The sequence below is a fragment of the Dendropsophus ebraccatus genome, chromosome 3 (assembly GCF_027789765.1).
Source record: "Dendropsophus ebraccatus isolate aDenEbr1 chromosome 3, aDenEbr1.pat, whole genome shotgun sequence".
Taxonomy (NCBI): domain Eukaryota; kingdom Metazoa; phylum Chordata; class Amphibia; order Anura; family Hylidae; genus Dendropsophus; species Dendropsophus ebraccatus.
Genome location: NC_091456.1, coordinates 140,120,890 through 140,138,044, shown reverse-complemented (window position 1 = coordinate 140,138,044; position 17,155 = coordinate 140,120,890). Strand labels below are relative to the sequence as shown.

General features: G+C 41.0%; 1 protein-coding gene across 2 annotated transcripts in view; it reads right to left on the bottom strand.

Moving 5' to 3' along the window:
* Window positions 1-374: 374 nt before the first annotated feature.
* The window catches only part of CERT1 (ceramide transporter 1), a 57,639-nt gene continuing 40,858 nt past the window's right edge, over window positions 375-17,155 (bottom strand). Inside the window, exons 4-18 of one of the 2 annotated variants that reach the window (XM_069962779.1) lie at window positions 16,418-16,525; window positions 15,780-15,918; window positions 14,231-14,314; window positions 13,719-13,876; window positions 12,743-12,835; window positions 11,358-11,441; window positions 10,559-10,651; window positions 8,370-8,426; window positions 8,010-8,105; window positions 7,758-7,890; window positions 7,590-7,660; window positions 6,400-6,528; window positions 5,114-5,240; window positions 3,936-4,073; window positions 375-2,899 (exon numbers count right to left, since the gene is read on the bottom strand). In XM_069962779.1, coding sequence (XP_069818880.1) covers window positions 3,946-4,073; window positions 5,114-5,240; window positions 6,400-6,528; window positions 7,590-7,660; window positions 7,758-7,890; window positions 8,010-8,105; window positions 8,370-8,426; window positions 10,559-10,651; window positions 11,358-11,441; window positions 12,743-12,835; window positions 13,719-13,876; window positions 14,231-14,314; window positions 15,780-15,918; window positions 16,418-16,525 — 1,500 coding nt within the window. In that variant the 3' untranslated portion in view covers window positions 375-2,899; window positions 3,936-3,945. The remainder of the gene's footprint in view (window positions 2,900-3,935; window positions 4,074-5,113; window positions 5,241-6,399; window positions 6,529-7,589; window positions 7,661-7,757; window positions 7,891-8,009; window positions 8,106-8,369; window positions 8,427-10,558; window positions 10,652-11,357; window positions 11,442-12,742; window positions 12,836-13,718; window positions 13,877-14,230; window positions 14,315-15,779; window positions 15,919-16,417; window positions 16,526-17,155) is intronic. The other variant, XM_069962780.1, reaches the window with a different exon arrangement.

Sequence of the window (17,155 nt, the reverse complement as noted above, 5' to 3'; positions counted from 1 at the left end):
CCGTGGCTCACTGTAGACTCCAGTCCTGCCGAGCAGGTGCTCACTTACCCCGATTGGGCCATGTAATACCACCCATGCACTAGACAGATTTATCTAACAGATTTTTTAAGCCAAAGCCAGGAATGGATTTGAGAAGGGGAGAAAATCAGTCTTTCCTTTATGACCTCTTTCCAGGTTTTGGCTTAAAAAAATCTGTCAGATAAATCTCCTTGTAAATGCACCATTACTATGCAATATGTATAGCTAGCTTATGAGAGATAATAAAACTTCCTTCTCAGTTGTTGGATTGAGTCAACTTAAAAACACAGCCAAAAAAATAATAATACATATATATATATATATATAAATTTAGGATGTATAGAAGAGCAAGATGCTTGTAACTTAGTGTAATACATTTATTTACAGAATAGCAAAAGTACATCACATTTAGTGCAAATGCAACTAATGATATTAAGATTTTATATATTATTTTGTAAACGTCCCATAAGCCTTTGTAAAATAAAGCTTTCAAATTCAGCACTTTAAACGTTGGACAGGTTTGCAATGTATTATGGCTGAATGCACTGCAGGTTCCGCCATCACTGAAAGTGCCAATGTCCACGGTAGTAACCAAATATTACCAGCATATTCAACATTCATTATTTAGATTCAGAACGGATTTTCCATACCAGGTAAGTGGCAAAAAAAGTGTTTAATACAAAAATCACAAGACTCATTTAAAATATTTGTCTAATTCATCTAGACTTCTGGTTTGCGGTCATCTGCTCCTTACCACGTAGGCACTTCTCCTTCTGGATCATTTCATGAACAGAGCTTTTTAGTGGTAAGGCAATATAGATATTATATATATATATATTTGTTATGTGCGTTGTATACAATTAAAAGCAAGTAACAAACCATCCCACATGGAGCTTCTGGGGACTGACCCACACAGCACAAAAAGCCTGCGGGTAGTTGTTTATAAAGTCTTTACACAATACTCCAATTATATACATCTGTTTCCATATACTCATTGTAACCTAGCTTATAAAAATTGTTAATCATTCGGTGACACCAATATATATGCTGTAATTCTATTATAACAGATGCACAAGACTGATATGAATCAATGGAACAGAGGAGTCAGCTGGGATTCTTAACTACGCTCACAATAACCGGGAGGGTAAACATATGACGGACGACAACAGTGATTAAAATAGATTGTGGGCTGTAGCTATTGATTGTGAGAATTTCAAATTATGTCTGATTTGAATTTTTTTTTTTAATATGCTACTAGAATGTGCTACTGTGCACCCAACTGTCTTGGTGGCAATGTGATTTAATAGACTGTCTACAGCAAGGCTCAGGAAGCAGCTCACTTTGTGACATAGAAACCAAAACTTTTTTGGGGGAATAACAGTTGAATTACACAAAACAGTGCAAACCCCCCCCCCCCATCATATTGGTGTAACCAAGCCCCTAACCAAATCCAACAAAGATTGTCACTGAACAGGGATTTAACCAACTCAGTAGGATCTTGTTCGAAATTCACAGCTGCTTTTTTAACGGTGCACTGAACGTAGAAGAAATAGGGTTATGAATACTGCACTTGTGTAGGGGGCAGCACTGGGATTTTTAAAGCTTAACAGGCCTATGAATCTACTGACAAAAAAGTTCACAAAAATATGATAAAATACGCCACACAATATGAAATATTCAGGAACACAGTTTACATAGGACAATGGTGTAATATGGAAAAAAAAAAGGTTCTGGGCATTAGACCGTTTGATTGTTATGAACAGCAACCAGCGGCCTATAGGGCGCAGCATATAAAATGTACCTATTGCCTATACACTGATGGAGGCAAGCACATTGTGATCTGAGCCAAGTCATTAATTAAGATCCAATAGCTAAAGCTTGAGGCACTACCTAATACCTCCACTAATATGGCGGCCTCCATTGTGATTAGATGATAAATACATTCGTAGCTGTATGACTGCTAGAGGTATGAAGACACACCAGCTACAGCAAAACTGCTTTTAGTTAAAAAAAAGCAAACAAAAAACTGAATACTAAAAACTAAAAAAAACAAAACGAAAAAAAATTACAAAAGTTGGCGGCCTGCACACCCATAACAAGACGAGAAGACGCCTGGAAAGGATCCAGTTTATGGTAAGTAGATTCCCTATCTTGTCAAGGAGTGATCGTGAAATTTCCGGATCAGGTTACAGAACACACTTTTTTTTTGCTCCAAGTTATTAACACAACTAAAAATACAAATAGAAATATATATATTTCTGGAAAAAATAAAGCTTTTAGATTTTTTTTTAAACTCCATCAGACATACGTCTTCATTGGAATTTTAAGGAAAGGCAAAGCCGTAGCTTAAAACAGCCCTCAGTTATTACCATCACAATAGCTAGCCGCAAGCTAGCACAAAGGAAGAAAAAAAAAAAAAGTTTTGAAAGCAAAAACAAAACCACCCCCTTCCCCGTACCAATCCACCTGACAACTGGCTTCTACCAACCTTGAAAACACCGAGTGTTTCTGTGCATTACTCTTGCCATGCCCAGAGACACAAAATAGTTATGGCTTCATTATTGTTACAGGCCTACGGTAGGTAAGCAGTTTATGGTTGTAGAAAAGTAAAGCCTCCATCCTTATAGTACTCCATTCCTGTGACCCTTCAAAGCAAGCAAGCAAATTGAAAAGAATAGAAGGAAAATATAACCATGTTTTTAAGTATGTGATTATAGTTTATACAGAATCCAGAAAGTCCAATAGTGTTTGATGTTCAGTCTCCTCAGGATAGTGCTTCCAGGTGAAGAAAAAAAAAGGCTTCAGATCACATACTCCATCTTGAAGGTGTAAATTCAAGGCTTAGTCCAGTGTGGAATGTTCATACCACCTCTTCATTTCACTGTCGGATAAGACAGGAGTATTAGTATGAAGGGACTAATAAAGAAAACTTTGCAATGCAAAATTCAAGCAGGCTCAGGTTAGTCCGTAGCAGAGTGTGTAGACTGGGCATAGCTTCTTTAATAATGTGCACTTACCTCCCTGGCTCCTGCAGCACTGCCAGTATCTTACCGATCCACTCCATTGTTCGTCCGTTTCCAGGTCCTTGGGCTGTGACGTTGCAGGCCCACCCATCCAATCAGCAACTGGTACACTGCTGCAGCCTCTGATTGGCTGAGCAAGACACCAAGTCCCCGAAGCAGCTGAACACTAGGACGGGTCAGTAAGATACCGGTGGTGCCACAGGAGTCAGGGAGGTAAGTGCAATTTATTATTTTCAAAGGAACTATGGGCAGGCATATATTAAAGTGGTACTCACGTCAGCGAACTTTTTATTAAGTGTGGCTTCTTGCACTGTTTTTTGTGGCATTTTTCTCACCGCTCCATTCTCAGAGGAGACTGGTGTCCCTGTTCTTAAAATGGCAGGGGGTCCTATCAACCTCCAATATATAACAGCGTTTATTTGGATTACTTTTTAATTTGGAGAATGTAGTGAATAAAAATAAATTTTTTTATAACATTTTTAGTTTCCCTACCAGACTTACCTATGCAACCGCCGTAAATAGTCTACAGCCTGCCGTAAGTAGCCTACAGCCTGCCATAGGAAGTCACTTAAAATTTTTTGACGTGTCTGTGTGACATGTCAAAAGGTTTGTTTTTTATCTGTAGATCACTATTCAGAGCTGGGAGAAGTGCATGGCTGAACACTTCACTCCCTGGCTAATTATTCTCACTGTCCCGCTTAAGGATTGGCTCTGTACAGCAAGACTATCCAGTCCAACTTCTGCAAAAGGACGGGGAGAGCAGCAAGCCAGGGAGTGAAGTGCCCAGATAATTATCCAAGCCCTATCTAGCAACCAGTGTGTGTGTGTGTGTGTGTGTGTGTGTGTGTGTGTAGTTTGGAATGTAGAACATGACATACATATAGCTCATCTTACCTGGCAATCTTTAGAAAAGTATAGGTTTGCCTGAGGTCTTCTCCTGCACATACGTAGTAAACCTTTTAAGAAACTTGGGGTATTCCCGTTTGGCCACTGCTCGGAGTACAGAGGCGGGAGCCCACCCTCCAGGGTTCACTAAAGGAAAAAAAGCAGACTAGTCAAGCCAAAATGTACATTACCAGTTAAGTTGACAAGAGACAGAAATAAATATGTATTATAGTGTTTTAGCCCCCATACAGTTTTGCCTAAGTCCTGCTCGGTTGGTGTCCAAGGGTTATAACAGTTTTCCCTGAACAGGGCTCCAGCTGATGGCGGGGACTCTACAACTGCACCCACCACGATCAATCAGCAGACTGCAACTGCTGAGAATGGAGAGGAGTCAGTCCCCGACAGTGCAGCCCTTTACATGCCATAGTAAAGACAGTCTGTGCCATGTAAAGAGAATGATAGAGGGAGGAGGCTCTCCCCATCACTCTCTGGACCACTGTGCTAGTTACAGCAGTAGGATCCCAGCTGTAATACATAGCTGGGACCCTGCTGCAACCACCAGAAATGGAGAGGAGTCAGCTCCCAGACAGTGCAGCCCTTCACATGCCATGGTAGATAGATACTGTGCCATGTGAACAGAATGATAGAGGAAGGAGGCTCTCCCCGTCACTCTCGGCATCACTGTGCCAGTTACAGCAGTAGGATCCCAGCTGTAATACATAGCTGGGACCCTGCTGCAACCACCAGGATTGGAGAGGAGTCAGCTCCCAGCATTTAAAAGGGCTATTTCAGCACAAAAAAATTCTTTCAAACCAACTGGTGCCAGAAAATGCTGGATATATTTGTAATTTACTTCTATCTCCAGTCTTCCAGCACTTATGAGCTGCTGTATGTCCCGCAGGAAGTCTGGAGAACAGAAGTGGTTTTCTATAGCAGGATCTAGGCTCCAATATCTGGCTGGGACCCTGCTGCTACTTCTGGGAGCCGAGGCAAGTCCGTCCATGGCAGTTATGCAGCATGTAAAGCATCTGACTGGGGAAGGGAGCTTCCCAGTGTTACCACTGGCAGTGATAGCATTGAAAAAAAAAAAAAAGAAAAAAAAAGAAAAATGGACAATAAAAATAAAACCTACTTCAGAAAAGTGCTAGGAAATATATACCTAAGAAGCATTGAAACCAGGACCTTACCATTAGCTACATAAGTAATTTTGCATTGAATGTTGTCTCTGCTGATTTCTTTGTTGCCTTCCGGTGGACTAACCAGTGTCTGACAGATCAAGGCAATGTTGATTTTGGCACGTACACACCGGTTAAGCTTTATTTAAAAAGAAAAAAAATCAAACACATGATAAGCAGTTAGCAGTTAATATATGGTGCATCTAATACAGATACAGGTAATGCCACACATGTAACATTAAAAGTCCTTTTATAAAGCATTACATTCGTATAGTTGTGATTCAGCTAGTTAAGTCATATGCTAGTAAAGAGTTGCAGTATTGACTGTGGGAACCAAACAGGAATTCCATAGCCTCCACTGAAGCACAATTCCATGTCCATGTTAGAGAGGTGCTATATGGATATGTTTGGAAGTGATACCTTAAAGGGGTTGGTCACTTTATAGTAGTTCAGTGTACAGAGTTAGAAATTGTACTCACTGTATATACTGGCAGCAGCTCCCAGTGTACCTCATAGAGCTAAAATCAGACTCCCCTCCTCCAGGCTGTACGGCCCTGCTCTGTGGTCTTTTCAAAAGATGGCTGACATGTGACCATGCCCTGCCCCCCTGTGTCCAACACTGAGCCTTGTATATGTTTATGGTGGACACTGGGGGGGGCGGGGCATGGTCACATGCTCCTCCATGTCAACCATCTTATGGACAGCCTCCCCACAGAGCAGGACAGCACAGCCTGGAGTAAGGGAGTCAGATTTTAGCTCTATGAGGTACACAGTGAGCTGCTGTCAGTATACACAGTGAGTACAGTTACTAATACTGTACACAACTATTTAACTATAAAGTGGCCAACCCCTTTAAAAACATCAAGTTGTTAGCCAATTTGTAAGCTAGCTATACACATGATAACCAAATGAGCAATCTGCCTAAACCGCTGCGAGACTCATCTAGAAGTGGCTTTTCTCTCCAAGAACAAAAGATTCTGGCAATTGAAATGTAACATGTCTGAACTCTTTCCAAAATCAGCTGCCACTGTGAGGCCACCATAGGTGCATGTTATTTAAGGCTTTGTTCACATCTTTGTTAAGTAAGCGGTTGACATAGTACGGCTTGCATGCAATGCTATCTCTGTCAAAAAAAACCCTAAAACCTAATGGATCTCAGTGTAAGTCAACAGGAGTGAGCAGCAGCTATTGGAATTAAAAACTCCTTTTTGAATATAAGCCAACGTTAATGTGCACAGAGCCTAGTGGTTCTACAATAGGTTTGGTATAAACTGCATCTAGAGAAGTAATATACTTACAGGAGCACTGTCATGGTCCACTGAGAAGTTGCACACAATCCAAGTGTCTGTTTCATTCTCACTAGCAGCTGGTACCATACGGAGTGCAGATAAATACAAGACGTCACGCTGAGAAGCCGGCCACACTCTCTGCAAACAACCACACTAGAGTCAATTGCTGGCACTGCAGAAACCTCAAAAAAATTTGTCACCATTTTATTTGTAATAAACACAAATCTTTACCTAAACTATGCTGTGAAACTGAAAAAAAAAAAATCATTTGCGTGGTGAAATTGAAGAATAAAAAGCCATTTCAAAAATTTTAGGGTAGTCTTTATGTTGTTTTTCATGTGGTAAAACAGACATGTTATCTACATTCCTCCAGTCAGTACGATTATAACCATAGGCAAATTATTTTTTATTTTACTACTTTCAAAAAAACTATATCTTCCTAAAAATAAATGTGTTTTAAATTGCTTTACTCTGATCCTTATACTGCTTTTATCTTTCAGTCTATGGGGCTGTTTTTTGGTCCATGATCTGTAGTTTTTGTTGATACCATACTTGCAAATATGTTAATAATGGTGCCTATAGAATGTCTGGCAATCACGTCCATCAGAAGTTCCATAGGCTGCCATTATAATTCCATGTACTGCTACTTTAGCAGTGAGAGCGAAGATGAAGGGGCAGAGTATGCGCTACTAAGTGCTTTTTTCCCTTCGTTCTAGTGACTGGCAGCTGGTCTCAGCACCCGCCCCCTACGTCAGAAGACTGTACTTACCACAGGTACACATTAAATATTTCCTGGTCAGTCAAACTCTAGCTATACAGCCCAGCATATGATCAGATTTCCCTACTTCCTGGTTGCACTGGTGACTCATTGTACCAATGTCTATTACAGACAGTGGCAAATTAAACAAGTTTTTTTTTTTTTTTTTAAGTGAGAAGAACTTGTTTACTTTGCCACTGTCTGTAATAGACATTGGTATATATATATGAGCCACGATGCTGTGTGTCCAGACATCCACCCACGATCTCGGTTTCCCTGCAGAAGATAGTGGCTACAGACTTGCATGCCTGTCTCCTGCAGCGAGGCAGAGTGTGAAGCGCTTAGATGAGCGCTCCTTGCGTCTGTTGGAATTGTCAAAAAGAATTTTAAAATGACACAGACAGCAACTTGGATGGAAAGGAAACAGATCAGAATGACTAACCTTGTGCGTCTGGTATACGATGATTGATTGTGGAGATAGTTTTTCAACAACATGGAAATTTTCAATAGTCGCTGTAGGGACATAAATAAGACAGCGTGAGAAAAAAAAAAATACACAACTAAAACCACAGAGCACTAACACAATTTAATGCATAAAAAAGGTTCTTACTCTCCCAGTCATTGCGCACGTCAACATTCCAAAAGTGATGGCAAACTTCATGCCCTGTGACTCCTTTCACAGAATGTGTGGCCTTTAGGGGGTCAAGAACAATGCCATTTTCTTCCACTTCCCTTCTATAAACCTGCAAAGATCAAACTTGTCATAACTGCAGGCAGTGGTACGGGGGCAGTGTTTGTAGTATGGAGGCATTATATGCAAATTTTATACCAAGGTGGCATGCACTATAATTTACTCCCTTACCTTCATTTCTCCCTCCTCTACTACAAGTTGCCAGTTGGCATCGCCACCTACGTCCTGTAGTGAGTAAGTCATGTGGTTTTGTACCATCTCATCCACCTACAAAAACCAAGATGTGTTCTTTAGATAGTATTGTGCTCACACTTTAAAATACCGTCACTTCACAACAAAGTAGTGACATCTATCTTTACATGAATTGGCAAGAACACTGGTGCATAATTGAAAAAAATAAATCATAATTTATTAGTTCTGTGTTAGTGGCTCAAGTGAGGGATCTAGTTGTTAAAAATCATCAAATACCGAAAAAACGGGTTTAAAAGACACACATGCACCATATGTCCAACTTGTGTAAACATGCCATACCTGGCTGGTGAATCTGTGTCGGTCAGGGGTAGTGACGAGGTGGTGTGAACAAGGGGACTATCACAGATAAAGTAAGAACAGCAGGTGACAAGAAGTGACCCACAAGAATAGAATCAATAACAAGTTATTGCTTGAGCAGCACCTAGTACTATCAATAAAGTCAAAACTTACTAAGAGTGTACTGAACAGTTTTTGTTCACATTGACGTTTTTTTCAAATCCGTTTTGATTAGAAATGAGAGAACGAAGCTCCGGTTTGTCTGAACCCGAGCATGCAGGAATTGATTACCAAAGGCAAACATGCCCATTATTTAAATGACAGCGACCGATCACACTGTATACACTCCATCCGGGATTACATACGTCCACACAAAAAAACTGACATGTCAATATTCGGTATTCACTGAATAGCAGCCGCACAAAATTGACTTTGTTGACAATGTAAAGTACAACTCCGGCTGTACTTTACATGGTCTCCTATGGCTAATTCCAAAAAAGTGATGTTCATTTGGCTGGTACTGCAGTACCTGCCAGGGTAAACTACACAGACCGCAGCCGTTCGGTGAAAAGGCTGTGTCACGGAATGGCTGCTGTCTTACAGCATGTGAACATGGCTGTAGGCGGTATCCATGTTTTACAGGACTCTCTAGGGCTTGCTCATCTCCAGTTTTGATGCAATCTGCAACTGATCCATAACCAATCAAATTTCCCTAGTGTAATGTTAGGAGTATAGTATTAAGCCTTGAGAAACAGCCTTTAGCAACAAAGTAAACATAATGGAACCAGAGTATAGACACTGTGGTGACTGAACCTGGATTATAAGCACACTTCATTCAGATCTGCAGCTTATAAACCAAACAAGTATACAGTCATGAGAAAAAGTACACCCTCTGCGAATCCTATAGATCGGTATATTAAAAAAAATCTGGTCCTTAGGTGGCTTTAAAAAAAGATTCCATAGGGTCATGGACTGACTGGGCCACTGACATTCTGTTGTAGATTTACTGGAGTGCTTGGGACCATTTTCCTATTGTGGGACCTATTTTTAGCCAAGCTTTAGCTTCTGGATAGTTGGCCTTACGTTTGATTTTAGAATAGTAATATCCAATGGCAGACTTAATGACTGCAAGGTGCCTGTCTGTGTGAAACAAACGCTGGTGTCATTTGCCTATAGCAACCAATCACAGTTCAGCCAGATTTTTCTATACAGATAGTTAAATTTGGGCCATTGTTCCAGAAGTCTTGTGGTTTGTTCTAACACAACTTTGCAAGCTGTGTTTTTTTGTTTTTAAAGAGAATGCTTTCTCCTGACAACCCCTCCAAACAGGTCATGCTTGTTCTGTCTTTTTTAAGTGAAGTGTCATGAACTTGAATGGTTACCATGCTTACTGAGGTCTATAGAATCTGAGGTGTAGCTCTTGTCTGCTTGGTCCACCGCCCCCCACCCCCTCTAGGCACTGCACAGTCTGACCTTGAAGTGAGATTGTTGGGAAGTCCATTTCTGGGAAGACAGTTAACTGTCCTGAATGTTTTCCACTTCTGATTTCATAGGAGACGGTCACAAATCATTAAGGGCATTTGATAAGAAGCACCCGGCTTCTACTTACCCTATTAATTCCTCTAAAAGGAGGAAGGGTGTACTTGATTTATCACACACTGCTTCTGCATTTTAGCCTACTTTTTGTTGAAAAAATAATGACAGTGTCATTTGTCATGTGTTTCATCCAGAGTTGTCACAATACCTAAAAGAAGGTGTCTTTTTTTCTCATGACGTGTATTTGAGTTCATATACAGTAGTGGTAGCCATGGCTTAGATGAGACAATGGGCCTCAATTACTAACAACGCGTCAACTTTAATGCAGTTGTATTGTTGGTTATTGTGGCGCACACCCTTAGTAAATCTGGAAGGACAGGAACAGACAGGAAAAATGGACAAAACCTGACAGTCTGCTGCTGGGAACACGTTAGTAAATCAGCCCTCCAATGTGTGCCAATACTGTAACAAAATCGTGGCACAAAATTCTGCCAACTAAGTGGTGTCAGCAAAAGGGTCTAAAGATGTGCCATATTCATCAAACATGAGCCCACTCCGATAATTCTGGGGCATCCTTAGATTGTCTAGATTAAAGTTACACTGTTTAAGAATGAGACAGCTTTAGGAAATCCACCCTAATGTGTATTGACACTTACCGTCTGAACAAATCTGTGATGCTCCAAACCAATGAACGTATCACTGGCTGGTAAGGATGAAGATAGGTGCGATCTGGTCTTTTCACACTGAGACTAGAAGAAAAACAGTTACAGATGAACTATATGGTAATCATATGTATTGTGTAAATGGCCTCATCATTTGTAGAACATTTTATTCTTTGTAGTTGACTACAGAAAACAGGAACATGTTTACCTGAGAGAAGCGAGCTGTGCTGAGCATGGCTGGGCCAGAACAAGTGGAACTATTGCAACAAACTCCTATTTCTTGTCTAGCACTTACTTGTTATACTCAACCCAGGCAACCATGTATGCTTGTACTAAATAGAGGCTAACACCTCCCACACTCACCATGGAGAGCTACTCTTTCATATATAGCACTATTGAGTACAGCAAACCTTGTGGACTTTGATCAACAATTAAAAACAAAACAAAACAAAAAAAAACATACACACAAGATAGCTGACATCTGAACACTCATTTGACAGTCTCCTATCACCCCCATACACACTTGGCCGAGGGTGCATTTAAATGGGGAGAAAGTTACTACCAGGCAACTCTGGTTGTGGCTTCTCTCCCAGAGCACAATTCAAATCCAACATGGCTAATCCTTCTGATCCCTGCATCCAGGGGGAGGTCTCCATAAAAACAAGATGGAGATCTGATCCCAACGAAAATAAACAAGGTTTCCCTGACACACAGCCAGCTTTACTCTCTACTCGCTGATACACTCCCCATTCCACATGGCCATTTTAGGTGACATATACAGCATTACAAATACCTGCTCAATTTTGTCCTGTCGGTCCAAAGCAGCTTCAACTGCATCAAAGAATTCTTCTTCATTGATCAAACTGTTAGGTCCTTCCTGTCACAAAAAGGGAAGGTTGTTTTTAACGAGAACACATATGAACAAGTTAATTTTTGTTTGTCAGCTAATCGCTGGCACTTTTACATAGGCAGGCAAGTGAGCGTTCCTGCCAGCAGATAATTTGCCCATGTAAAAGCATATTGGTTAGTGGGAGACACCAAACTGACTACAACTACTGACTTCCCCAAAAAGAAAGTCTTGCATAATGTTCAAACCCACATGTCATGTTAGAGGTGAGGCATCACATGTCTGTGACTATATGCTGTGCCTCCCTTAGTGTAAGGATGATCTAATACAGGGGTGTCAAACTGCCAGCTGTTGTACAACTACAATCCTTATCAGTACTGGACAGGCTGCCCAGGAATGATGGGAGTTGTAGTTTTGCAATAGCTGGAGTATGCAAGTTTGACACCCCAGATCTAAAAGATAGCAATACAGAATGCATTTTATAGTCAATGTTTAAAATCCATGCACTGTATTCCAAGGATACAATATCCACAACCATATGAATTGTCTAGATGTGCAATGCTACCTGGCCACTTAGGATGGGTTCACGCTATACACAGGCTGTATGTCATAGGCATAATTTATGTCAAAAAGGTTTGCAACATCAATAGGCTAGAACGGGACAAATGCTGTTACATCATTAAACCATTTTGCAGGACTTAAAAGTGTAGAATACTAAGTTGGTGGAACCACAAAAAAAAAAAAGAAATTGAGAAACTAGATGAAATATGATCACTAGTAGGACCTCTCATGGTATTACTCTCATTGGCATAATTTTATGCTGGTGATAAACTATCCAGCTTAATAGGTCACCTACAAGGGTAATCTCTAGAATGAAGGGGCAGAAGCGCTCAGCAGCAGCATGCACTCCTTCATCTCTGCTCTAAACTGCTATAATGACCAGTATATGGAATTATAAGGGAAGCCTATGAAACTTCCTGCAAATGAGAGCTATTATGCATATCCTTTCTTCCCAGAATTCTCAGTGGAGCAGCAATAGTCTGTAAGTCTCCACATGTCTATGACGGGCTCTCCTTAAGGAGAGTCACTACCCCTTTGACCTGTTTAGAGCAGAGATGGGGCAGAGCGCACAATGCTGAGAGCCCTTCTTTTCTGCCCTTGTTTTGTTCAAGCAATTGGCGGAGTTCTCAGCACCTGAATACCCTCACTGTAACAAACCTCTGACATGTGGCTATAGCATGTCAGAAGTTTGTTTAAATTATATTTACACTTTAAGGTGAAAATGATAAGAGCAGACTAGATTGACAGTGTGTGTGGACACACTAACTTACCTCATAGTCCGGTCCTCCAAAGTGGGATTTTTTCTTTAATTCAGTCATTGCATTCTTGTAAGCTTCTTCTACTCGTCTTCTCTTCTCAACCTCCTGAAATAAAGAGGAGTTATAGTACATATTGAAAAAAAAAAAATAGATACATAGCCTGTTTTATATTCTGTTATAGTGCAGGCATCCTATGTTAATGGATGGGACATCAGCCCTCATCCCCTATACTGCACACAACTAATAAAGCAGAGTGGGCTCTTTAAGCAAAATGTGGTGTCTGCCTTAAACACCATCATGCACTGGTCCTATTCCAATTCATAGGACTAATGGATTGTCCCAGTGTGTTGTATAACTGCTTTCGAAACTGCATTGCCAAGTGAGCAGTGATGTCTGTATACACGTGATGAGATCTTAAGTGGAGGTACACAGAGTGAGTATTGAAGAGAATCTATCATGCTCAGAGCTGCAAACATTGAGAGATAGCTGAGAATGTTAATAAAATGCCACACTTCGTAGATGATGGCCATTTGCAAAGTTATAAAGTCATGTTTCCTTTCCAAGCGCTACTAAGGAGCTGAAGCATGCACGCCTCTTCCACAACCACTCCCTGCAAGCGCCGAGCCCATGCTTTGCCGCTCCAGTCCCCTAGGTCTGAGCCTGCGTCGTGTCTCCAGTTCCACCTCAGACCAGGAAGCAGCCAGGGACCAGAGCAACGGAATGTGGGCACTAGCACTAATACCGGGGAGGTAAGTGGAGCTTATTGTTTTCACCCTCCTTGGCTATTGTGGAAAAAGGGAAATACCCCTTTAAGCTCAGCAGCATGATCGTAACTGAATTAAAAATGAATGGAGAGAATTGAAATCTGCTATAAAGGAACCCTGTAAACAGTCAAGAGCTTGAAAGGACTGCAGTGGAAGAGAGAAAGCAGCTACCGCCATCACAGTGTCATGGGACTACTACACCCAATCAAGGAGATACAACTTACCTTATCAAGTCTTTTCTGCCAGCTGTCCTCCCGCTTAACCATAAGGTCAATGCAATGCGAGAGAGTGGCTAAAATACCAGCGGTTGTGGCTTTGAAAGTGATCGCTTCTCCTTTAAAGTCAATCCCGTTTATGCCCTTGGGCGTCACATGTGGAAACACTGAAATACACGTAAATCACAATACACACATCAAATATGTTACATACATAAACATAATTATATAGGTGTATTGTAAAAGTTTAAGTATATCACAGCGAGACCTGTTAAATAAAATTCCTTCCTGCTCTGATGATTGGCTGTAAAAAATGGGAGTAGATCATAATACAACACAATGAAGAGAACAGTATGAGGAAAGTCAGTAAGGAGAGGATTTTAGTAACTGGAGGACACATTAATAGACAAGTACTAGATTACAAGTGACCACAACTAAATTCCCTGCTTCCAGTACATGGTTTTATGTAGAAACCATTAGTACAGAAGCCACAAATATCCGGGTACAAGGAAATAGCTTACATTTTTCTCGGTTGCCATTACTGCTGTGAATGTAATCGCCATCAGCGTGGTTCTGAAGAAAATCCTCCTCGTCGTCTTCAACAACTAAAACAAGAGGCAGCAAATTATTGCACCACACGGTAGCCAGCGGCCGTCAGGTTAAGTACATGCCAGCAAACAGGTGCCGAAAACTGCTGTAGAATAGCAGAGTGCACTGTGTGCAACACAATAGCAGAGAAAAGCCCAGCACACAGGCATGTCATTCTGCTCCACTTATTAACAGTTACAGTCAGCCCTTGTGCTCTATGAGGCTAGCACTACCAGGAGGTTAGACAGTCCCATCCCTCCCACACCGTGCTAAAAGGAAGACTTTTCCATTCCATTGCAATTTTTTTTCAGTCTTCATACATATGGTATATCCCACTAGAAACCTCATAAAGTAAAGGTGTAGAATGGGTCAGACTTTAGGGTGTACAGAAGTGTGTATTACCTGGACTCATGGCAATTCTAATAATTGTATAGCAGTTAAACTGCACAGTACAAGCTGTTTACATTGCAAGGTGTAGCTATTTTGGAGCAGAATTGATATTTGTCATTAACTGCTGTATTGTAGGATTTATACTGGGGGTAGGGGAAGATGTCACCATTCATAATTCTAAGGGTATAATCAAACTGAGAAATTGGGGTTAGAATTTCAAGCGCATTTCAAGAAACCGCTTGAAATTCTTCCCGTAAAATATAAACATTTCCATTTTTCATTGTGTATAATGGGCTTTCCTCTCATTCCTGCACATGGTGGAATTTATCAGTATAATTCTGTAGTTGACCCGCGTTCTACTTTGACATGTTAATTCTTTGGGCAGATTCCACTAAAGGGATCCTATAGAAGTCAATGGGGCTTGAATTCTGCCAGAGCTGAATAGGGGAGGAATTTCAAGCAGAAGACTTTCCTCGCCTATTCCTCAGTGTGCACGTACCCCTAATGCATAAAAAAGCTTAGAAATTCCTTAGGGTCTTTTCACATTTTGCGATCTTTAGCTGTCTGAGGCCGCAAATGAGCAGCGACATTGGTGCTCGTTTGCACTTCCTTCATACAGATCAATTAAGCACAAGGGCCGCACAACCAACCGTTGTATGGTCCATGCAGCCATTGACATTTACTCTTGTTGATAAAAACATGTGCAGCAGATAACAATAAAAACCTCTGCACATAAGATACGATCAGCCAGATTGGACGTTTTCCTGCGCGTCAGCTGATCGTTGACACTTTTACACGGGCCGATCATCAGTTAAAAAAGTGTTTCTAGGAACGCTCATTGTCAACAATCCGCCTGTGTAAAAGAGCCCTTAGGTTGTTTCACTGTATATGCTCAATGAGCACATTGTTGGATACTGCAACACAAGCAGGCTGCAGCAGCTTCCCTTAGGTCAACCAACAAGATGGCGTTTAGCTGTGCAATTATGTAAATGAACAGGACAAGAAAAATAAACAACGGCCACCATGTTTGTGTATGGTCTGGTCACATACTGACACAAGGGAAAAATAATAAAGCATCATGATGAACACTACCTTTATCCCGTTCAAGCTCATCCTTACACACCGCATCGGCACAGGCGTCAAAATACTTTTGCAGTGTGTCAACCTGTCTACACAAGATGTCGCGGAAAGTCTCCATTTCTGCAAGTTTTTCCCGTAGACTGTGTCCTTTCTATAAGATAACAGGGTAAACTAAGTAATAATGCATGAAGAAAAAAACAACACACTAAACTGAATGTATAGGAGCGTCACTTTACTTTACTTATAATAGAGATTATGCTTATTATAAAGGTTATAATAATGGCAATAAGAGCATATTATGTATTTGTAAGGATGCGTCCACACAACGTTTTGGGTTACCATTTTGCTAGGTGTAATTTTGCTGTATGCAAAGTTGACTTTGCTATTGTATACAGCAACAAAAAAGTATACATTATAATTTTTTTATATAATAGAAGTCAATGGAAAACAGATTGTAATGATGGCATACAGCAGAAGCTGTTTTCGCATCCAGTTATGTAATCCATTAAGTTTTTATCAGTTACAGGTATAAAACGCATACATTAAAATGTAGTGTGAACTCATGTTTAACCATGTTTAGTGAACATGTGACAAATTTTTAAGCTTGTCTAAGGTTGGTAATAAAAGTCCAGAAGTTGGTACAAACAAACCTTAAATGATGATGTGGAAGTAGCAGAATATCCGCTTGCTCCAGAAACCAGGGACACCATGGAGCCATGCCTCCGTAAGCTAGATTCGGATCCATATCCGGATTCAGACTGAAAGAAAACAGTTGTGGTTTAATCACTGACCAGATCCCTGCCCTTCTTTGTTCAAGTTAAACATCTAACGGAAGATAAACCAAACCTCTGCTTTTGGGTGCCTTCACACAGGAATGATTCACAGTGGATTTCTCGCTGCGAATTTCATAGCGAGATCTGCTGCGAATCCCTGCCCTGTAAGGTCTATGGGCAGATTTACTCGCAGCGGTATGTACATCCTGCTGGGAGTATGTCAGGAGAGCGCCCCGTTAACCCCCGGCTGACCGGAGCTTATACGTAACATGCTCCACAATCCGGCTTGCTTGGGGGTTCCCGGGTGCACGTCCCTCTCAGCCAATCAGTGTGGCGTCACGGCCGGGGGTTAACAGGGCGGTCTCCCGACATACTCCCAGCAGGATGTACATCCCGCAGCGAGTATGTCTGCCCATAGACTTTGCAGGGCAGGGCACCCTTTGGAGGGTTTCTTATAAGGCATTGAACTATGGTAGATGATCAGTGAATGGAAAAATTCTAGCAGAGGCAACAATTGAAAGAAAAAAAAACAAAACGTCAATTGATATGAAGATCTAGGTAAGATTGGATGACAATCCTCATGCCTATGGGCAACTTTCAAAGAAACAGGATGTA